At 40.3% G+C, this 24,240-nt stretch overlaps 2 protein-coding genes across 10 annotated transcripts in view; both read right to left on the bottom strand.

Moving 5' to 3' along the window:
* Positions 1 to 24,240, bottom strand: part of etnppl (ethanolamine-phosphate phospho-lyase) — a 105,039-nt gene that overhangs the window by 46,472 nt on the left and 34,327 nt on the right. The gene's annotated exons all lie outside the window — the stretch shown is intronic.
* Positions 1 to 24,240, bottom strand: part of slc24a2 (solute carrier family 24 member 2) — a 44,280-nt gene that overhangs the window by 9,655 nt on the left and 10,385 nt on the right. For 3 of the 9 annotated variants that reach the window (XM_079371920.1, XM_079371921.1, XM_079371922.1), the window contains exons 3-8: positions 16,214 to 16,262; positions 15,181 to 15,289; positions 12,439 to 12,453; positions 6,969 to 7,019; positions 3,797 to 3,895; positions 770 to 852 (exon numbers count right to left, since the gene is read on the bottom strand). In XM_079371920.1, the coding sequence (XP_079228046.1) occupies positions 770 to 852; positions 3,797 to 3,895; positions 6,969 to 7,019; positions 12,439 to 12,453; positions 15,181 to 15,289; positions 16,214 to 16,262 (406 nt within the window). The remainder of the gene's footprint in view (positions 1 to 769; positions 853 to 3,796; positions 3,896 to 6,968; positions 7,020 to 12,438; positions 12,454 to 15,180; positions 15,290 to 16,213; positions 16,263 to 24,240) is intronic. The other 6 variants (XM_079371923.1, XM_079371924.1, XM_079371925.1 and 3 more) reach the window with 6 other exon arrangements.

Here is a 24,240-nt window from a genome sequence, read left to right as displayed (position 1 = left end):
CAAGATTTGTTTTAAAAACAGCAACAGCATTGGAAAAAGATTTTGGCTTGTTTAAATGGTATATGTTAATTTTCTTACGATATCTCAAATTTGACATTTCATGCTCAAGACCAAGTCAATAATATAACAATTTTCCTGGAGAATACAAGATAAAGAGTGTAGCTTCCTTTTGGGCTATTCTTGGTAAGTGTGATGTATGCAGTGAGAGTGAGAGTCGAATGACCGACGCACTCGTCTCCTGGGCCAGTTCTCAAATAAGTTTTGGACTTTGACTCGTTGCCCTCTTGCCTCAGGGCCGTCTGCTGGCCCGGCAGCCGGCAGGTCACTGCATCCCGCTGCCATCCCTCAGAACTGCTGCAGGTGCCATACTGAGCCACACTGCCTGGCTGTGTGTGTCTATGTGTGTGTTTGTCAAGGCACGTGTGCCAGCATGTTTGTTTCCAGCACCCAGCGGTGGGCAGCAGCAGGTGAGAGAGGAGTGTGATTACAGAACTCGGTGGGAGGAGGCGGGTCTTTGACAGGTCTGGCTGAAGATGGAGGAACTCGCCTGAGTGCATGCTGGGAAAATATCAGCAGCAGTGACCAGTGCCAGAGCTAGTGCAACCTTTGCATCAATCACACTCAAGGTGGAACACAGGCACAGATAAAAGTCATAAAATATTCACAAATATCTCTCCAACTTTGATATTTCTTTTTTTTCCTCGTTTGTAACTTGACCAGGCATAAAACAGATATTTTTCTTTGTTGTTGTGTTAGGTGACTTTCTTACCGTTTCCCCCTCTTGCCCCGCTGTTCCATTCATGGGTGGCGTTACTTCCACTTCCACGCTGGAGCTGTTAGGAAGGTTCTTATCTGTGGGAAGAATAATCAGAGTAAAAAGCTTTTAGAGGAACAAAAGCAGTCATAGCTTCAGAAAGACATGAGGTTGTTGGCTGCAATGACATGGAGCAAGGTGGGACTTACATGGACTGTAAAAAAAAGTTACTTAATACTTCAACATGTGCATGCACTACATTTGTAGAACAGCTCAAGCTACTTTCCAGGTTCACATATCAAACCTTTAATAATCCTTTCAAATAAACTTTTTTCAGATGTGTTGTAAAAATACAAAGTGGGAGTGTTATTGTTTTATTGTTAGTTTAAGTAAACTATGTCGTTTTTATGTAGTTGTTTTTTTCTCACTAAGTTATATGTTGTTGTGATTTAGCTCGTAACCTTATAGTCCTTTAAAGGTCACATGTGATTCTCCTTTACAACCAGTTCAAATGAGTCTCAGAGCTTGCCAAAACATGTCTGTGAAGTTTGTAATAGAAATCCACTCTGATCTTGTATTTTACTATGTCCACAAACCCCTGTATTTCAGCACTGCTCAGAACGGGCTGTTTCTGTGTCTGTAGCTTTAAATGTAATTGAATTGTGTCTGACCACACCCATTGTAAGGGCTTGGGTGACTCGAGCTTTCTTGCACCAGGCCCTATTGTTGACAGTAAGAAGGCAGACTCAGAGGGCAGAACAAACACCTCGTTGTGGGAGTGTCACCCACCTGGGGGAGGGGCTACTGCCCTTTGTGATGTCACAAAGGGGGATATCTCCAAACAACCTGCTTGAGCAGACATTTTCTAAAAAGCGGAGCAGGCAGAAGACAGAGAGGATGGACTTTTCTTATAATTGGAGGGTTTGTAGACAGACCAGGGACACATAAGTTTAAGGAAACCATGGTCAAGTGTATTTTGCATAATGTCAGCTTTAACGCTCTTATGCTATGTCAGTTCAACATAGAAGTAGTTCAATTTTCACTCAGTTCTGTTTTATTAATTCTTATTTTGCAATTTATGACAGTAACAAATGATACTCAAGACTACAACTCATATTAACATTGAATATGATAAGTACACTGTTGAAGATAAACAAGCATGTGCATGTCTGAGACTGTTGTCTTTCTCCCTCATCATTTCCGGTTGGCTGCCATGATTCTATTCCATTTAGGCTAGACTTACTTAACGGCCCTTATTAAAATCCAAAGAGCCGAAAGCCATGTAATCAGATGATAAAGCCATAATTGCCGTGGAAATTGCCTTAATCCAAATGTGGTTGTGGCAATTAGAAGGATCCTCAAATGGATAAAGTGGCTTGATCCCACCAATCAACCAACATATGACCTCGCTCCAAGCTCGGATTCTGTAATGTTATTTATAAAGACATCAGCTTTATCATTTTATTCAACTTTAATGGTGATACATCTTTTAGTACAGACACTGCAGACTAAATCTAAGATGTCTGAGGCCTGAGAAGGAAAGTGTGCTGTGCTTGCTACCAGTCATGCATTTTTGATTAAGATGCTAATATGTTAATGTGGTGCTGTTAGCATAATTTTGCCCTGTTGATAAACATCTATGCCCCTCTTTGATTCTGCTGCTCTGACTACGTGGAGGCCATGAAACGTTTCCTCTGGCCTCCTGTTTATCCTTTTGGTCCAGTGTTCTTTGAAGTGAAAAACACACATAAATTACACTTGGCAGTGACTGTGATTGATTTAAATACTGCTTGAAGACAACACTTGCAATCAATTTGGCAGATCTCGATAATGTCATGCTTGTTTAACATCAGATGCAATGCTCATCAACCCTTACAGCTGGCAATAGTGGAAAGGGTCAAATATGAGGAGTTATTTACTTTTTCATGAAGTTTAAGCAACAGCAGACGGACCTTTCTGAGCTATCAGACAATATTTTTAAGGAATAGTTTGACAGTTTGCATATATGAATTTGCTCTCTTGCTAATGGCTGACAATATAAGGGTTGCAATTTATTCATTCTTAATTTGCTCCTGCTTAACTAGTTGGGTTCTTTCAAAGAAAAAACTAGAATCTTTAAAAAAGTATAAAGTGTTCAAATGTTTAGAAAACCTAAATATTTGAATTCGCTAAAATCATTCTCATGGCCTTATCAGACATACCAAGGGAATTAGCATGGATTTTTTTTGTCTCCAAAATACCAACGCTTATTAAACCAAATAAAAAAAATAACAACAAGAACAATTTAAATGTCCCTGTAAAAAAATCTTCAATCCATAATTTCCTGCGTCCAAAATTTGTCATCAGTGAAAATGCATCACTGTAAAACATCAGAGGCAGCAGGGCTTTTTACATGTTGTACCTCTTGTCCTTCAAAACGCATTTCTCACTTTGTCAGACAATAAAGTTAATCATGAATCTAGAATCTTGACAATGCCATCACACATTGTGACAGATCACACTGGGTCACCATTATTAAGCCTTTGCGGATTCAAAGTAAAAGTAAAAGAAGGGCTTATAAGCTTAGTTACGGGCTTTTTCAGAGAGAATAATATATCTTTATTGTCATCAAATGTTTGTTCAGATTCAAAATACAAGTAGATTTGCAGTTAATAACAATCCCATGACAAAAGGTCATCTTTTTTTGTTGAGGTAGAGCTATGCTTTTTAAGGTTTAGTTTAATGCAGTTTCTCTATCACTCTGCCTGTGTTAGCCCTATAGCTTGTATCTACACAAACAGACAGTCTGTTGTGTTTAGGCAATGCTACATTGCTCCCATAATTAATGGGATGTTTAGTTTGAGAAGAACTGAAAATACATTCTGACGTTTGCAATTTTTAGTAGTCTTTGTCACCTCCTTTACTTCTGAATTGAGTTTTTGTTCTCAACCCTTGAGAAAAATGATACCTTACAATCTCTAGAGAGTAGTATTAATCTACTCAACTAGCTAAGAAAGACACAAAGAAAGCCTGGCCTGCCTTACCCTTGAAATCAAAGCTTACCTGAACGGCTTGCCACTCCGTTGGCCTTCTCGCTGTCCTCCACTTGGCATTTCTTTTTTGCAATCTTGTGAAGGATGGATGCCTTCTCTCGGAATTTACCTGAAAAACAATCGCCAAACAGGTTAAATGTAGAACAAAGCTCTCCATCCTGAACCACCTTTAAAGTCTCCCAGCATCATCCCCTTCTGGGATCCTTCGTAGTGTCCTTTGACCCCAAATTGGTCACGTTCCCAAAGCACAGCGACCACAGGGTAGTGGTTTACACAAAAATGCAGTTCAAACAACACTGAGCGTCAATATGACATAGCATATCATATACTGATGATTCTGCAATGTCCGGGTCCTTGGTGGAAGGAAAGCCTGTAGCGGGTGAATCTCTTATAAAGAGATCTGTCTAGCTGGAGGTCAGGTTCGATCCTGCTCGGTTGTCGTATTCGATCAGAAACTCAGAAAGAGATGTCAGAAGCCAGGAACTGGAAGCAATAAAAGTTTGAACTGGCCACAGTATCATTGCAGCTGAATAAGTCACAACTGTGACACTCAAACAGGAACCAGCTGATCTAATCTTTCTATATTTAAATTGTTTGTATTGGAAGTTCTCCTGCTCGTAGGAAATAGCTGTGTGCTGAGCCTGAAAAAATAAATAAATAAAAGAATCAAGTACCATGAGAGACGTCTGCTTATTAGAGCATTTAATCGATACTTTTCCTCGTGATGAATCTGTTTTTTGTTTGCTGATAACATTTATTGAATCAATACCTCACACTGGAAATTTGTTTGCTGTGACGCAGAGGCCTAGATTGAAACAAGTCATCAATTGAACATCATGACCTTGTGGTTTATATAACCAGTGTGGCCTTTTGACTTAACAAATACAGGCTCACGCAAGCCGATTCTGCTCATGTTGTAATGGCCATTGCTGGCTTGGGGAACAATGATTTTTCATAAAATCCCTGACGATACACACAAACAACAATACAGTACTTAGATTAAAACAAATAGGACTATAAATAAATCAAAATCCTGTAGTGCAGGTTTTTATGTTCCCATTTAGATTTGACTATTTGCTGGCTACACAGGCTTGGGGTATTTAGTTGTAGGAACAGTATGAAACAAAACGCTGTCCTGAGATATTTTGTCTGATGTATCTCGTAAAAGCTCCTGAGCAACATTAACCTTGGTGCTGTCTGTGCTCATATTCAATTTCACTGACTTCCTGTGCGTGTCATGTTTTGCATGCGTGTCCTGCCTTCTCCCAACCAGCCCACTGCGATCAATGTGAAAGATTTTTTTGTTTGTTTGTTTTAATTTTGAGGGTGCGCAGCTGATTTGTCAGTGCTTGACACAGTGACGCGTAGATGCATACTCCACCCAACCATGTCAAAACTGTCTGCGACCTTCTGGCAAAATCATTAAACAGCCCGAGTCACCGCCTGCCTTCCTCCTGTCCCCTCTATCTCACGCTGTATTTTTCTCCCTCGTTCCTGTTTCTCTCACTCATCTGTCATTGCCGAATGCTCTCATCCCTTCACTTTGTTCTTTTTCTTCTTTTTTTTTTGGCGAGGCACATAACAGCCATTCCCCTCTCCAGCGTCTCTCTTTTCCAGACACAAGCACAAACACACACACACACACACACACACACACACAAGTACTTGACATTTCTCCAAAAGAAGCATCAAAAATTCCATTGCCGTAACATCACTCACCTCAGCTGGCCATTGTTAATTAGCTGTGTGAAGGGAGTGTCCAATGTGTATGTCTGTTAATCAAATACGGCTGTGATATCGTTCGCTCTATGTGGGTCAACAAGTAGTAGGCTTTTTGATTCTGTGTTTAATAAAATTGCCGTAATAAAGGTTTCTCGGTGCTGTTGCTGAACATACTTTTACACGGACCTTCAAAGGCAGAACTGAAGCTTCAGTGTCAGGGACATGGCAAAGGGCGTCCACATTGACTTCAGGGAGCAGGGGGGTGAGGGGAGACATCTCTCTGCAGTGTTTTGAATTTGGACTCCAGTCACCATTTTAAATCCTATCACATCAGTGTTGCATATTGCTCCTTTAAACTAATGTCGCAAAATGTGTATCGGCCTACAGGTGTTGACTTTTTTTTCCTAAAATATGCAGCGACTTTGAGTCCCCCTTCGAGTATAGTTTAACAGACTATTTCATCATGCTTTTGCTCTAATGGTGAACAAAAAAAGAAACCTCCCGGTTTATTTCAGTGTGATTCAGAGTGACGAAACAAAGACAAAGAAAGACTTTGCTCATGTGTGACAATAGTTTGAAAGACAACCACATCATCAAGAAAAACTTTGCAGTGGGGAAAATATGTTTCCAGGGAGGTCCATTTAGGGTGTTTAATTTTAGTAAAGATGAGGAAATTGCATAGCCTTTAAGAAAAGCAGCTTTTCCTTTGCTGTCGTTATACAGCCGCTCATTTTCCCTGTCAGTGCTGCCTGTTATGCAACCACTGGGGGGATGAGTCACCCCAGTTTGCCAAATTCAGCAACGTACGTCTTACATTTGTGCACCCGCTGCTGGTGCAAGTGGGGGCTCCGAGTGAGCGCCGAGGCATGAATGATGTTTTTCTCAGCTATGCGGATGAGAAATGGGGCCAAAGAATCAAAAGAAGAGGAAAAGGAGAAAAAAAAAATTAAAAAAAGAAGAAGTCCTTGTGCCTTGTGTTTCCCGAGTGTGAGGCATGGGATGGTTTGCTGTGTGTTTGTGTGTAATTTTACCAGCACAGATAACTAAACGTCTTAAAATTTGACACAGAATACAAAGAAACAACAGTGGCTACTTCACGAAACCATACATGCTCGAATTTTCTTGAAAATAGAATACAATCCATAGCAACACTACACACAGAAACTCAAAATATGTATGTACATATTCTCTGGGCAGACACACAAAAAAAAGAAAAAGCCAAAAAAAAAGATGAGAATAAAAAGTAAACGTTGCAATGGTGTGGCTACAATGATTTGCACTTAGGTCAGTGAAATCTCAACGAGTTTGTTGAACTTAAAAGGCAAATCTGAGCAAAATAAATCTCACAAGCGTACGAAAAAATGGGTTTGGAGGAGCTGCTTCATGGTAACAAAAAAACATGGAGAAAAAAAACCAAGAGGGATGACACAAGCGAGTTAAGTGAAAACTTTCAAGCTTACCTTCCTCAGTCATTGAGTGATAATATTTTAGTTTCCCATAAGTCCCAAGCTCTACAACATCACAGCAAAAGACAAGGGTAAGGCAACGAACACACAGAGAAAAGGAAAAGAGTGAACATGACAGAACAACACAGGGTGGCTGGTTTCTACATCACACACAGGCACAAGGAGTGACATATAGAAACAAAGTCCCAAAGTCATCACTGCAAAAGTTCAAAACAAAACGGCAAGGTTTAAATCATATGTACAGTCTGATAAGGAGCCTCCCAACTGTTCAAGTTAAAGAAGAAGATTTGCAAGGATGGGGGGAAAGGGAGGGGGCATTGGTTATACTACAAAAAAAAGACGTGTATACAATGATCTATTAAAACAAACGGGAAAGTCAGAAGAGAATTTACTGGGTCAACATGCAACAAAAAGATGAGTCCCTCTCTCCTCTGCACGCAAGCTTATTCAGAAACTTGACGATACGGCATTTTAGTTCCACAATGAAAACCAAACAATTAATTTGATTCCCTTACTGAAGCAGTTCTTGGTGTTACGGTAAATAGATGGTCAGCACATCTGCATAATGAATTAGCCAGGAATCCAAACCTGCAGCAACAGCTGAACGTGAAGCTGCAGAACAGGAGACACCGGACGACAAGCTCCGCTCCCTAACCTGGACTTTGAAAGCAGTTTGCAGCCTCCCTGCCTCTTAACATGACTGTGACGGCTCATTTCCTGGTCAAACACCTTGATTGATTTGGTCATGTTCAAACCAAAGTAATTGATACAGTAGGACTAAACTAAATACAATGTCTTCTTGGAAGGGCTGATTCTCCCGCACTGCAAAACATACAACTATGTATGTTATTCAACGTAGTTCTATAACTAACTATGAAGAAAGCTTTTGTTTTATTTTGCATGTATTCTGCATAAGAACCACAGATCGCAGGTCCCTAGAAGAATGCTTGATAGATGACTCAAAATATAAAAACATCACTCAGGTGGTTGCTTTATGTTTTATGTAAAATCTTGACTTATGTTTAAATATCGCTATTTTATACATGGCAACTAGATACACCTCAGTGTAAACATCTGGGAATATGCAAATTCCCCTGTTTCAAGGCACCTATTAGAACAGGTCATCAGTATCTATACCTAGAGGCTGCTCTGACCGGTATACTGGAAAACTATGTCAGCTCAAAGCACAGTATGCATAAGCTTCAAGATTAACCTTCATTTGAACCACTCCTTTCACATCAAACACCACATTCAAAATCAGCCGAGCTGTTTTTCAGAAGTCTCTCCTCTCATGTATGCTCCTCACAAAGCAGAAGCAAAGACGATCGTGAACCCAAATCTGTGTCATCATCAGCCTAAAGATTCTGTGTTCCGATACACAATAGCAGTTATTATCCGTACGTCTGAATGTAGGCGGTCTATTATTCATACTCATGCTCTTACTTAACCTGCAGCTCGGCACAAAGTACAGAAACTCTTTCTACTCTGCTCAAACTTTAACTGGCATTCCGTCCCATTCTAGTGATGTACACCACTTTTATTAGCAAATACGTCAACAGGACATTCAGTCACTTAAAACTAAAGAATTCTTTAATGTAAAGGTATCAGTGGGCCATACAACATTGTTTTATTTATGCATTTTGTAACAGGGCTGTCTAGCTAGCTTTTGCTAGCTGGACGCCCTGTATAAATGAAGGTCAAGTATTGTGATATGATTTATGGTGTTATTTTTTTTTTTATTAAACTGACCCTTAAACGATCCTCAGAACTTTATATTTGTGGCTGAACTTATAGTGGGTGTAATGTACATGAAGCACTGTACATGTCAAAACCCACAGGGACTCACACTAATATCAAAGTCTACCAGCCATCCAACAGTGGGCGACCACTCCACTCACATGTGAAAGGATTATGGTTCAAACCTCATGCCAAATGCAAGACTTGGCCAGCATGAAAACACAATCTAATGAGATAAAAACACATCCCACTGCACTGCTTTTCACTCGCTCTGCAGCACTCCCAGACAAGTGCCTCAATCCCGTATGATTAGGCGGTTTGGGTTTGGAGTGCACGATCGCTGTGAGGCTGGCCTCCAACTGAGGTTGCTTTGAGGGCAATTAACCCTGTGCACAATCACTGCCCACACAGTCCTCTGTCCTAATGCCCTCTGCGATCAGGGAGAGACTCAGGCTTGTTGTTGTTTACCAGGGGCTCTCTTGTCCTTGTGGTGTGACCTCTAAACCTCTGGTGAGCTGCAAGAGTGTGCGTCTCTGTGTGAGTGCATTCCCGCTCTGTCTGCTGGGGGGTTGGGGCATCGGGGAAACTCAGTCTGTGCTAAAGCAAAAAGGCTTTTAACATTGATTCTTTCACCCATCTAGCACAGGGCGAACTCAGAGAGCCAGGGCGGTGTGTGCGTGTGTGTGTGTGTGTGTCTGTGTGTGGGTTTGCACGCACAGGTGTTCGTGTGTGTGTTAGTCCTGTGGTGTGGTTAGAGGATTGATGGGTTGATAGGGGCTGGTTTGCTTGTCAAAGTTACATAACATACTGGAGGTACAGTTATTTATGAAAACACATAAAGGAGAGCACATTTTTAGGCCTTTTTTTTTACAACACACATTTAAACGCATCAAAGGAATACTTTTGAAAGGTACACCTTCTTGCTTGCTTGTAAAAGCAAGAAAAGTAAAGAAAATGTACATAAGATAAATACCTCTCATAACTCTCCCTGTACTTAACGCTGGAACAAACAGGAGGTTGGTTTTGCTTAGCACAAAGACTGGAAATAGGAGGAAAAAGCTAGGATGTAAACAATACTATGCATATTCTTGTTATGTGTGATCTTAATTTCCATGTTTTAAAAAACACATGAACAGAAATACTGTAAGAAGGGTGGATGAAAATATCTGAAATGCGACACCAGATAGAGGATTTATTAAAATCTGAATAATGGACAAATATATTTCCCCTGCATACAGATTTGGAGGTCAGTGACAGTGAGTGTAATATTGAACCATCAGATCAATTGGGCTCTGGGCCACCACACAGCTGGTAGGGGAGGGAAACTAGACATTTGGCACGGATGAATGGATTAATTTGTCAAAATAAAAGACTATTACATTTTCGAAAATAATAACATAGAAAGCTCAGAATTCAGTTTTCGTCATACTTTTGATTCTGTTTGTGTATGAATTACACCCTCATTGTAGAACCCACACACATTTGCTGCCCTTTGGCTTATTTCCTTTTATTTCTGCATCGACAACTTCCAGTGAGACAGTAGGCCACGTCCTCCTTTGTCTCACCCGTTCACCCAATAATCGTACTGTCTACCAAAGCGGGGGGGTTTCGTGGTTTACCCAAATGACCTTGTCCTGCGATGGACATTGGTGCGATGTCTGCTCAATAAAAATCACAGCTTTCAAAGGCCACATTGCCACTGTGAGCCGTGTTTCCAGTATATCTCAGTGAGGTAATGCTCTGCAGGGAAAGCATCTGATGAGATCACTGGTTTGTGTCACCATATTTAAAGTGCTGCCTTACATTTTTCACAAAGCACTAATGAGGTATATAAAACAATAAACATGTTGTACATTCCAGCTGAAAACGTATGGAGCGAATACACTTAAAACAACTGTATGGCCTATTGTTAAAAAACAACACCTATACTTCCTCCATGATGAGGTCAGTTTCAGCTGTGGTTATGCATACATTCACCACCAGATTCACATCTCGGGTGATAAATCTTAATGAAGGCCTCGAGCACGCAGCCTGAATTTGGAAGTTCTGTCTTGGAAGGCTTGTCTTAGCCGGTAGAGAGACAGCACTCTGCCTTTCACCCCGCCGTCTCTCTGTACTTCAATATGTGTTGCCACTCCTAAGTGATATTGTTTGTAGCACTGATGGAAAAAGAGATGCAGGCACTTTTGCGCAGAACTGTACCAGACTGTTACAGTGTTCCTAAACAAGAGGTCTATATTGAACTAAAAGACAATCAATACAACAAGAACTGGATTGTTATTGGTCTTGGACTTCATTTCAAGCTTGAGTAATGGAGATGTTAGGATACCACTAATTGACCCACGATTTCTGACACCTCGGTTTGGGTACCAGTTGATAGGAAATACAGTGTAAAACTTATCTATTCACAATGTGTCTATTTAAGTGTCACAGGGAAACTGCAGCACCTGATGTTCATTGCGTGCAAGTCAGGGTCGAAAGCCTGATTTATTCTTTTGTGTTGAATTTACACTAAAGTGTCCTACATCGTTGTGCGCACTAATTACTTCTGCCTTGGTGGGTCTGCTTAGCTCTCCAGTACCTCGCCAAATGAACGCTACTTTCCAATGTTATTTCTTTCAATGGTTCGTTATATCGTCAGTTTCCTGTTCCACCACATTCTTTGCTTTTTTTTGTGTGTGTATAGGAAACCATGGTGACTGAAACCAAGTATATAATGTCTGAAATGGAGATGATGAGTAGGCTCAGAATTTCGAAAAAGGCTACAGTATCAAAAATGTTGTAAACGCTGGAAATACAGTCCTACCTAGCAGACCAATTACAGGTCTGTGTCAATTTGATGCATAGTTATATTTCATGAGAAGATCAACATCGGGCTACGTGCGCCGGCCTTTACGTAGGTACAGGGCTTCGCAAATGTTCTACTTTAGATGCCCTTAAACATACTGTAGCTATTGGTTGAAGCCATAAGCCATTGTGGCAGTGCAGCTCAATGTATAAGCTACTGTTTCTGGTTTAAATAGCAATTTTATGAGATAGTCGCAATTTTCTGATATTGGTATCGCTATCTGTGTATGAATAATGAAAAGACATCTTTGGTATTCTCAAAGTATTTTGGGAACCGCTAACTGTGAAAGACAATGGAAGGAAAAGTACACATTGCTCATTCAAGCTCATATTGATTATTACCCCTGCCAAGGGCAGGTGAGGAGGATAACAGCTGACATTTTTTCCTTTATCAGCCCAATCCACATTACCCTGAACAAAGCACATCTTCATCAAGGTGGATCTGATAATCCATCTTTTCCTACCACACTGGCATGCATCTCTAAATGTCTGAAGGGTAAAAACACCTTTAAACAACACAGACAAGAAAAACCCAAATAATCCTTTTGGGATTCTCTCTGTCTCACGGAGAGCAAAACCACAAGTCTAGATCTAAAAGGAGTTCTTAAGAGGAGAGAGAGGATTAGGGACAATGGGGAAAACAATACAGAAAATGGTCACAGAGGATTTCCAGGAAGAATACATCCACAGAAGAGAATGAGATATTAGAAAGAGAGTCTGCAGGGATGGACAGCACAGAATTGACATACAGCACGGCGGCGCTATAGGGATGTATACACAGGGAACACGTCGGGCAAGAGTTGCCTCCAGGCTGTTGGAATGAGAACAAACAGATCTTTTTTTAGGGAGGGGGGGTACGGAAATTAGAGGAGTAACTCACCAGAGTCAGCAAATTCTGAGGTGAAAGTAGAAGAAAGAGATTGGAAGACAGAAACAGAGAACAGATAAATCCATGTGATATTTATTGTGTTTGTATACATTCAATCATTGATGTTTCTTTCTGGATCAGAGTCAATAAGCTTGTTTTATTTTTTAAATTCAGAGGTCAAATTATTGAAACTTGACAACCTGACATTTTCAGAGAAATGCTTTTGAGTGTCTATGCTAAGCTAGGCTAACTGCTACTGTGCTCTAGTTCCATATTTAGCATAAAGATGAAAGATGTGAGTCTTATTATTTTCTTTTAAAACTCAGAGGAAAAAGGTTGACAAGCACATCCCAGAATTTCAAACTTCTGTCTTCAGAGTGCCACACGGACCACACAGACAACACTGTTCACTCTCTCAGATATTAACATACATAGAGCAGGGTTTTTTTTCCCTGCATACAGTAAAGTCTGTTTTACAGACACTTCCAGTTACCTTAACTAGTCCGGTGATGTTTGAAGAAAGAAAACTTTGTGTTGTGTGTAGCAGGAAAATACTTTCATTCAAATTAATCTGGTTAGCCAAAGTAATCAACAAACACTAGTAAGGCAACAAACAGAAATGATGAGAGTTAAATGCAGAGAAAACCCGAAAAACACAAAGACAGCTCAAAACATTCCAACCCCAGAAGGTACAACACGTGACAGCTAAACCAGTTCCCATCACTAGCAGAACAACCTCAGACTTTTCTCCGGCTCGGAAGCGACTTTATTTTAAGAAACCTCCATGAAAAATGTATGGATGGAGTCCTGCCAGCTCCCCTCGGCCTAGATGAGCTACACTTAAAGGCTGAGAGCGCACAAGGACAAGCTGCACAGCCTCTGTCTTTGATGGGTGCACCTGTTCGTCCCTCTCCATGCAACGAGCTCCCCAACAAAATGCTCCTTTGCATTAATCATAACAGTAAACGTCCATAGAACACAGGCACTAATCTCTGAACAGGGCAGACGTTTATTAGGCCTTTTGGTAATGGTGCAATGAGATTGTTTAAGGCACAAAACGAGTGAGGCATGTGATAAGTGCATTCTAATGTGGACTAATATCATCGTTACATGCTCACTGGAGCGTGTCGAACTGTCAACGTGCCACGTGGACATCGTTCCATAATTTATCCAAATCAAACTGAAGCCCCAAAGTGTTCCTGTTCTTCTCTGTGGTAATTAAGTCATTTCGAATGAGTCCTGACACGGCAGTTGTTGTTTCACTGCATTCATTCCCACTCCGTTATTTGCCAGGAGAAAGGAACAGAGAAAAAATGTTGCTTTCATTTTGGTATTATTGATAGTGATTAAGCCTTCAACGCAAACAGAAGACAGTTCAGTTAGTTTATTGAGCGAGCATGCAGTATTTCAGCCTACCGACATGAATGCAGGATATTAACCCCTAAGTAGACAAATAGATTCACCAGGACTGGCAGGGTGGAGTACATGCTAAATCCTTTTCTCGACAGTCGTGCAGCCTCCATTCCCCCAGCAGGCTTTGATTTATATTTTAATTACCGAAAAAAAAAAGAAAAGATGAATACACTCACTGATGTGACGCCTTGGATTCAGTGTTCGACAATGACTTGATGCATGTTAATGGGCACTTTAAGGCTTTTGTCGGCATAGCTTATTCATCTCTCCTGAGCTGACTCATTCTAGGTTTGACTTTCAAGGAATGTACAGTCATTTCTGAGAAGGCTGACATGCCTCCTTGCTGCTGTACAGACCTCCACTAATGAGATCACATCCAGCGAGAGGGGAAATATTCAGTTTAGACATTGTTTTGAGCTTGTAAATGGCTTTTTGACCTTGCCCTGCGCGGCATTTCTTTCTGCTGTTATCCTGACACTGATGCTTTCTATTTAACTGGAAGGGAGAAGATTATGAGGACACAGAATAAGTTTCAGTATTTAATATTTCAGAGATTACGATTCATCACATTAGGAGATACCACTTACAACCCCAATTTAAAAGTCTTGTGTTAAAAAGATCTTATGACAAATTCTTTAAACCTTCCTCAAACCCCTGTTCCCTGCCAGCTCTCCATTCATTTGCATTTTTTTTTTCCCTTTCGCCTTTTCGCGGCAGTGCGAGAAAGGGATGACACTGCACCTCCCCATAGCGTATTAACATATTCATCCCCTGAGCTGAGCACCGACACTGCCGTTCTATCTTTCCTTTAGTTAGGCTAATAGGCCTTCATCTTGGAATAAAGGAAAATGATCTTCCACCTCATCTGTACTTTGACAGAGCACAGAGCTCACCTTGTCTGGTATGGAACTATTTTTGAAAAAGGGATCAATTCAGTCTCGGCATAATGTTGCATTTCCCTGATGATGGCGGAGACAGTGGATACAAAACTTTGATTGATTTTGCATTGAATAAAGCCTTTCTTTACTTTTGACTGTGGACTTTGTAAAATATCATAGGCATGCTTGTTGGTGGTGGTATAATTGTAATAAGAAAAGAGTATTTGCATGAATCATTTGAGGGGAAATTTGACACTTATGTTCATTCGTACATTTCAGAACCATCAGAAAAACAGGATTACAGTCAGAAAAAACCTGAAAGGTTTAAGTTCTAGGGAAGATCAACAACATCACCAACTGCAAAAAGGAACATCAGTACTGCACACCCTTCTCATAATACTTACACAGATAATCCAGCTTTGTAGGCTTGTTTTACAAAGTGAAGATTGTCGGACTGTCTTACCTTCACTTAAAGGATCCAGCGTGTGAATCATCAGCTGGAAAATACTGTTCCTCATCAAGCTGTTGTGCAGGGAGGCGGAGCTACCACCTCTCTGGAGCCGAGGTCTGGCCTGTGAGAGGAGAAAAAAGGGGTCAATCAAACAGTCTATTGCATGGGACATGTTCCTTTTTGTTGTTGTTTCCAAGTTTGATCCAATAATGCGCTGTTGTTTTTGTCATCCAGAACCTACACACATTAACATCTGACTATCAGTTGTGGCCACCCCAGTGAGGTAATTTCTAAACCCTTTGGAGTATGATTCCCTTATCCTCATTTGCATAAACCCCCCCATAAAAAAACTAAACCCAGTGAAATCATGAGGTGTCTCAGCTTCTTGGAAATGTAAGCACCGTAGACTGAGCCAGGCATTCGTGGTTTTAGGGACATATGAGGTTTTTTTTTCTTCTTCTAAAACATCCTCTCGCCAAGGTCACTTCAGCAGACAATGCTGGACTGGAGAACTGTGGAAAATTAAGCATGGTTGCAGGCGGCAGCTGTTTGTCCTCCCTTTTGGCTTCCCACAGGTGATGCGTAGGCGCAGGAGGTGTCAGGTGCTAATTCACAGGCCCATATGGGTGTGAGCGGGAGGGCAAGGGAGACATGTAGACTGTCAGGGCTCGTGTAAGATGCAGTTTCTCACTGTGAAGCCTGAAGATGCTCCTTCTGCTGCTCTGTTTTATCTTCTTCCTTAAGAATGTGGATGAAAAACTAAACACTTTTTTTGGAAGTACGGTACAAGCATTGAAAGAGTCTTACATTTTCTAAATTCATGCTCCTTTGATTTTTCTTTTGCATGCTGGGTTCAAAAAGGATTCGCAAAACAAGGCAGAGCGAGTCTCTCAGACAGAGGGAGGCTGAAGGTTAGAGATAACAGTGTTCATGTCTGGTTCACATTATGGTTGGAAGAACACAAGTTTCGCTTCTACATCTTCACAGAAACAGGGACAAACACAGAGGCGGACGAGAAGAAGAGTGTCAATCAGACAGGACCTACCGACAACTTGCCGTCATCCTCCATTGCCCCAGGACTTGTCTTCTCATCCAACACAAAGAGAAGAAGAAGTAAAAGTGGGGGAGAAAGAGAAAGAAAGAGAAAAACAGGACATAGATGTGAAGCATGCCGCACATAACAGAACAGACGAGATGAAAGAGACAGTAGAGAAAGACATTACAGTTAACACTGACGGTGATGACTGACTCTGATGTATGTATGTGGACAAGACTTGAGAGACAGATTCCTCCCCTCTGCTGTGTTGCCTGTGTCAGTCGCAAGACGAGCAAGATGAGATTGAATTTCCTTGAAATTCTTTTAAACATTTCATTTCAGTTTTTCTTATTTAATAGAAATTTAAACACAACTGAAGCACTTGCACTGTTTGGAAAGAGCTAGCCTGAAAAATGCTGTTTATATTTTACCCTGCGTTTTAAATGAGTTTATTGTGGGATATTGTTACATTTTGGATAGGTGTTTTCCATGTTGCCAGTTTTTATGTTTTTTATGCTATTCTAAGCTAAGCTAATTGGCGTTCTGCTGAAGCATTTTATTTAACGACAAACATGGTTACAATTTTCTCAGATTGTCACCACAATTTTTGGAGTTCAATAATAATAATAATTTACACTTTATTAATGCGTTGTTGTAAACCTTTTTTGTTTCACCAGATGCAGTCTTATGAAACAACTGAAGCTTGTACTCTTAGTAAATATTTAATTTTAACACTATAAGGACTAAAGAAAGGCCCGCCATGTTTTATGATTGTGATGATAGATGGGTTTTGTTATCTCTGGTAAGAGCCAATTAAACCAAGTAAACAGATTCCCCTGTTAGCAGTCTTTTTGCTAAGCTAACTGTCACTTGGCAGAAATCTTTCTGTTAACTGCGTGAACTAATCTTTTCGACTAGCTCTTTTTTAAGAAAATAAATAAACTAACTTTTCTCTGCAATTCAATCATATTTGATCAAAAAAACAACGTGGATTAATCAAACATAATTATTTAATGCCAAACTTAACTGATGACATCTCAAACTAACACCACAGCTGAACCGCCACCATTTGTTTCACATAATAAGTTAAAAGGTGTTAAATATTGATTTTAAATATGCTGCATTTTGTAACCTTTGCACCAGCAGTTTCATTGGTTACTGGCTTAATACTAAGATAACAATCAATGGTTTAAAGCTTTCTATCTAACAGACCAACACAAGTGTGGTATAAATACTGTCCAACTTTTTAACTATGGAATAAATCTCTTTTCTTTCAGTAAAAAAAAAAGCTGTGTCCTGTTGTGAAGATATTTCATCTCTGAAACTTTGTTCTGCCAGTTCTGATGTGATTGGCTTCAGAGAGTATGCGCCTGGTCATGCCAAAGTGACTCCAGCCTTTAAACAATCACTCAGTTCTCTGCCATCCTTCTCAGCAGGTCTATTTGGCATGTGTAGCGCCGTAACAAAGTCTATTTTTGAAACAAAAGCCTTTCACCAACTGACTGAACAGCGCTCACTTCATCTCCAAAAAAAAGGGTGTGCGTGTGTATGTGAAATGAAACAGTCGCTCAAAGGCCTTCATTTCTCACTGCGAGGTTACAAACGCGTGGCTTTTGTTCAGTTCTTCACAAACGGAGGCTTGGTTTCACAGCCTACACAAATATCAGACAAAAAATGTGAAAATGTGGAGGCAATTATGTGAGTTGATAAATCGCCACAAATGCTAAATGACATGCAGAAAAACTATCCAGTTTGATCTTGTGAGTGATTACAAATGCAGAGCAAACATACCTTTTAAAGAGTCTCCAAAGTTTTTTTATTTGCCTGTTGACTGCTCTGAATGACACTGAATATCAAAATGTGTGCATTTTGTACAAGGAAAGATAAGAACTCCAGTTTTATTTAGCTGCTGACATGTGTTGCAAAAATTTAAGGATAAATCGTTACCTTTTTTTTTTCAATTATACAAACATTTTGAATTGGTAAAATGAATAATATTCACATAAATTTGAAAGAACTTTTACATAAGAGCTGGTTTTATTCCTGTGAAAACTCTCCCACTGCAGTCATAGAGAAAATCAGTGTCCCACTGTTTCTGCTTAACAGCTCATAATTTACCATATATTAGGTTTGCTGCTGTATACAGAATAATTACAGAAACGAGGGAACATTTGCCAAAAATACGAGCTGAGACACTTATTTAATCCTGTGGTTTTTCCACGGAGCTATTCAACAATAATCTAGTTTTTACACATTTCATATCATCAGGGGTAATTCCAAGCACACTCAGGGGTATAATTATTCTTTTTTACTCCCTATCACCCTCCTCAAAGGCAAGCGAGAAGGGTGAGGGGAGAACAGGTGAATATGCCAGATAGAGATTACGCCGTGGGTCGCTCATTAAGCCAGTGTTAAATATTATGACTAATAATCACATAGGGAGATTAGTATGTTCTCTGGAGTTTGTGTGTTCTCTAATACCAGCAGCTCTGCCTTCCCAGTCTTACGTAATGTCACATCAGGATCATTCTTGGAAGAGGATCAGCTGAGGGAGATAAATGTCCCTCTGCAGCCGCATGCATGTAACGTTGTGTTATGGAGAATTATCGATGAAGAGCGTGACATCATGCAGAAACACTTCCGCTTGCATCGCTCAAATTGCCCACAGCTTAAAAGGAGGGACTTTCGGAGGAATCAGCGCGCAGCGGTAGAACGCTGAAAGCAGAGCTGGAAGTCTCAACTTTCGAAACATCAGAGGCGGATTATAGGTCTTCTTATACACAATCTGAGTGCACAAAAGGGGGTCTATTTCTGGATGAATTTGATTTGCATTCTCTTTATGCTCCGACATCCAAGCCACATTACACAAGAGACTAAAATCTTTTCGAACACACTTTCTTGCTTGTACTTTCTTGAAGGAGTTTGATTAAATCCTTCATTGCTGTTCTTTGTCCTTCAAATCCTTAATACACTGCACATGATACCTTGGATATACAATAAATTATGTTAACACCAATCTGCCTAATATAAAATCTTATGAGCCAATTTCAATATCATTACCACTTAATTTCCTTTTCAACGAGTGAGAGTGTGCAGGGAATAAAATGTACAATCTTAGTGTGGCTCATATGAGAGTAAAGCCCGTTATATGTATGTGTGTCACATTGTTCTACAATATCCCAATACACCGTTTACTACTCATTTCTAAGAATCCCCTTATTTAAACAACATCATTATCACATATATATGTTTTAGGATTTACTGAAGTACTACACTATAAAATTTGACTTGTCATAAAAAGTTTGAAAAGAAAATTCCCAGATGTCATATAGTCTAGTCTAGAATCTCTGCACTGTTCAGTACAATGGAAAGAATTCCATTGCTAGTGTGTAAACAGACTTATGCTTGACTCTTAATAACTATTTACTAAACTCACATTCTTTTGGGAAAAACCTAAAATCTTCTTTTTTTGTCTGTCTGCCATCACAGTGGACTATTTCTTGATTTTCTGTTGATGCCTGTCACCTAAAAACTTGAAACAACAGTCAGAACATTTCTTCTTGTTACACTGATTGTAAGCTGTTAAGCACTTTTGGAGAGTGCAAAGCTTGTATGGTGACGATATGGCTAAGCGAATAGGCTACTACCTCTATGTACATTATTATCAGTATTAGTTAGCAGCATTAAGGCTAAAACATTTTTCATTGTAGAAAAAAACCAAATTGGTTCATTTCCCAATATGATTAACTTTAACCCAAAATCATAATATACAGATAAAATTGCAGACTAAGCTGTAAAATGAAGCTTTGAGTCCATACTCCACTGCATGTGTTTTTAAAATCTGAAATATAGAAATCAAACAGGCGTATAAAAGCTGCACTTTAGACCTTCCTAAGCTGACTCTTACTATGCATTTTATCAGTTGCAACAAGGTCATGGGAAAAAGAATAAGAATGTGTAAAAGGTGCAAGTAACCTGCCAGGTTGACAGATTTGATGTAAAAAAGTAATCATAACAGTAAATCTGACATTTTACTGCATTATAAATACTTGTGTTTTTAAATCACAGACACAGTTGAAAGCAGCACCAAGCATAGAGCCTGCATGTAAAGACAGCAATGCTTGTTAAGCAAACTTGAAAAGTGAAATCTTGCACTGCTCCAGGCATTTGCCTACACATGCTTATAGTAGGCAGCCTGTCTGTCAGAGCATGACAGAACACCCTTCGAGATTTGTCCATCTAGATTCATCGCGTTCGAGCTCAACTGTTGAGTGGCACGACTGAGCAGCATCGCGCTCTCTCTCTCTCTCTTCTGTTTTGCCTGGAGACGATAATGATGATCTTCAAGGAAAGGAGGGAAAAGATGCACAACAAGTCAAGAAGCCATCCACTCGCTAATTAGTAACCCCTTCATTTTTCTAACAAGCAGAACTAATTACAGGATCTGCCATGACGCTGATTTCCCACAAGGCAAAGCTCACCAGGTCTAAGCCAAAATTGCTTCCTCTTGCCACCCCCCCTCCCCTTCTATGAACCAATCAGACTCAGGCTTGTGGAAGACAAATAGGGGAACAAAAACTGCTGTGTCATATTTGTGAGTGAATGTAATCATGCTAGGTATGATCAGCGACAAATGCTTATCGGTTTCCTTTTTAACTGAACTTGAGTAAATAAAGTTCAAAGTGGGTATGCTTCTTTACCACATTGTGTGTTTTCATATTAGGGCGGCATGATTAAACACAAACAGTGGAATAATGACCTATTGCAAGCCTGATCCTAGTTTTGATCTACGGATGCATTAAACAATTAATGGCTGAACACTTCTTTGTTTTCAGGATTGCAGCAGACGGACAAACGTTTCTTCCAGAAGTCTGCATTTATATTCTGCAGCACGTTTGCTGTGTTCCTGGTGCAGCACTCACTCTTCTCTGCTGCACTTTCCTGTGTACCTGCATGACTTACTTCTTGTCTTTTTGTTTGCTTTGAGCTAGGCTGTATCATCCTGCTGCATTGTCAGTCCCTAATGATAAGAGAGACTTGATGTTTTCCAGGCATCAGCCATAGGAATAGCACGACAATATAGCATCCACATTAGTTTCAAGCATATTCAGTACTGCTGTTGTGTTCTATATTCACAAGAACATCAATAAAAAGCAGGGGACGCCAGTGGATAGTTTGCATGCCCCATGTACAGAGGTTGTTGATCTGGAAGCTGGTGACCCGCTTTCAAAACTTTTTATATTCCAACTCTATACACTCTCCTGTCTCCTGTAGCCACATCCCCATAGCAAAATAAATAAATAAATAAAAGTCAGCGGTGGAGGGACAGCAAAACAGGGCTACTAGAGGTTGAAAGGTTGGCACCTCTCACAGTACTGTATATATGTTCCAGTCCAGTCAGTTGACCTGGATACTGAGATCATTATTAGTGAAGAGGAACTCACTAATAGTCAAGGTAAAAGGAAAACAAAACGTGTTTTCTCTCTCAACCTAGGCATGTATTCTCATCTCCGAAATATATTATTACCGTAGGGAATGTCTGAAGAGTGGATTTGGGTCAATACAAATGGAAACAGAAGGCTTTTAGGGGAACTTTTAATGGACTGAAAAAAGCACAACAAGCCACTGATACCATTTTTTCCTTCCCCATACCGAGACTTTACTCTTCCCAAATGCCGAATGCCCTTCCAATACAGCCTGGTGTAATATATCTGGTGTAAGCGGAGATACACCGATATGTGACCTACCACTACAATCTCTGCCAGCACCACACTGTTGTTGTTTGTTACTGTCGCATAGTTTACTTAAAACTATGGGGATGCACTGATGCATCTGTTCAACATCAGTAACGGCCGATATCAGCCCTGTTGACGTATGAGCCCATGTCAGTCGCTGATCGTGTATTTGTTGTTCTAAATCGATTTACAGCTGAAATCCGGTTCATCCAACTACTGATTCAAAAACACAGAGTTTTTTCATTGGACAGATGAAGTCACATGTTGAACAAACTCAGACTTGTTTTCGTGGTCAAACACGAGATAAAAAGTATCTTTTCGCCAAGTCCAAATGGTAATTCATATTTGAGGTTGTGTGTTCAATCCAGTCAGCAATTCTCTTTGTAAATGTTTTGTTGCACTGTCAGCAGGTTAACAGACAGTCAGCTTCTATCAGAGAAAAAATACACACACACAGGAGACCCTAATCTTAGAGAAGAACAGGCTGCAGAGGAAGGCTTCTGCTAACAAGTCAGGTTTAGTTCAGACGGGTTAATATGCTGATCGAGGCCTCTCTGGGTCACCTTGGTGGGCTTGAGTGGTGACGGGGTAAGGGTTGAGTTGCAGCCTCTTGCATCACTCGTCCGTCACTGATGGACACGAGTGGTAACGCTCTGAGACGAGAACACAGGAGAGGAGGCTTTCAGGAGATTCAATGAGCCTCCGAGTGTTTTCTAATTAGCTCATTAGAGACTGCCTGATTGCAATCACTTCCATGAGTTTACTTCCTTAAATTTGCTTTAGAATTCTCTGTGGTTATCTGCGTGGTGTAGGGTCTGTCTGCGGCTCTGCGATCTATACAGCAGCACTCAGCGCGCAGCAGACATCATCACCCCGGATTTAACAAATTATGGGTATTACATGAATGGCGTCTCTCAGCGCTGATGTAATGTTCAGCTGCTGCGGCTTAGCACGGCTGGTATTGAGGGTCAAAAATCCCTCTGAGGGAAGCGTTTAGCATGTAAGGCTTGTCGGTCCTTGGCTACCTCCGACTATATGCAGCGTCTCCATCTGTCCATGTTGTGTGTATGTCATTTCATACGGCCGCCAGATAGTGATCTTGATGCCCTTCACATGATGCTTTTACAGTGCCGCTACATTAGCTAATTCGACCCCCCGCTTTCAAAAATAGCCCCTGATCGATATGGCTTTCTGTTTCTTGCAAGCCTCATTGCTTCACCTTCAGGCTCGCCCATGGAAAAAAAGAAAAGAAAAACACCTTAAACAGCATCTCTCGTATGAAGTTTGCCAGCAGTGGAGGCTCATGTTGCTAAATCTGAACATACGTACTACGTAGGACATGACCTTTTTTCGCATTGAGCCACTCTACCAGAGAAATACAATGTATAACAAACACCCTTATACCTATTGGGAGCTAAAAATCACCCTCGGGTCCAGACCAATAATAATAATAAAAAAAAGAGCCTTGGATAAGGAGGACAGTTAACTCAACCAGCGCTATTTGAGTGGTGTTTCTCACATAAAAATACACAATGTTAAAATGTTTTAGAAAACAGCTTCATTTAAATATTTAAATATGTCTGCTTTCCAATCTTCAAGTTCTACCTGATGGATTAAGATCTGATCAGTCTGTTACTTACTCCAGAAAACAAAGACTTGCAGGATGGTTATATGTTATTGTCCAAAGACATTCCTTCACCTGTCCCCTGTTAGTAACAGCTATCTCTGCTGTGGATTAGCCTGAACAAACCCCACCTATACAATGGCATGAGGTTTACATGTGACAAAAATGCTTCTATTTCCGAATTGTCTTCACAGCACATCGAGTCGAGATTTTCTCAGAAATTCCAACAATGACAGACTTCTTTCTTGTCTCATATCTTTCCTTTTCAAAGGGACACGGCAAAGGAGAGGTTAAAGGAATATAAATGACACTGCGGTCGTAGACGTGTGAGAGGCCTGAGGTAGAGCTGTCCATGGTACTGCAACCAGAGCATTGTGTTTGAGTTGACAGAGCCTGAATCTGAACAGAACACAAGCTTGTCGTGTTGGCCGAGTTGCTGCTTACTTGGCACTTAATCTAGGGCATAGTAAACTTTTACTTTTACCACCTAAGAGAGATAAAACCATCAAATGAAACAAATGGATTTACACTTTCCTCCAACAATGAATGCCGGTCATAGTATTTTATTTTACACACAAAAAGCAACAAGCTTTGTTGAGGACTCTATGCAGTCCCAAGACTCTTGGGAGAGCTATAACTAAAAAATAAATAAATGTATTGTTATTTATAAGTTATTG

Source organism: Symphodus melops (assembly GCF_947650265.1).
Source record: "Symphodus melops genome assembly, chromosome: 20".
In the NCBI taxonomy this organism is placed as follows: Eukaryota; Metazoa; Chordata; class Actinopteri; order Labriformes; family Labridae; genus Symphodus; species Symphodus melops.
This window is presented reverse-complemented; position numbering and strand designations above follow the sequence as displayed.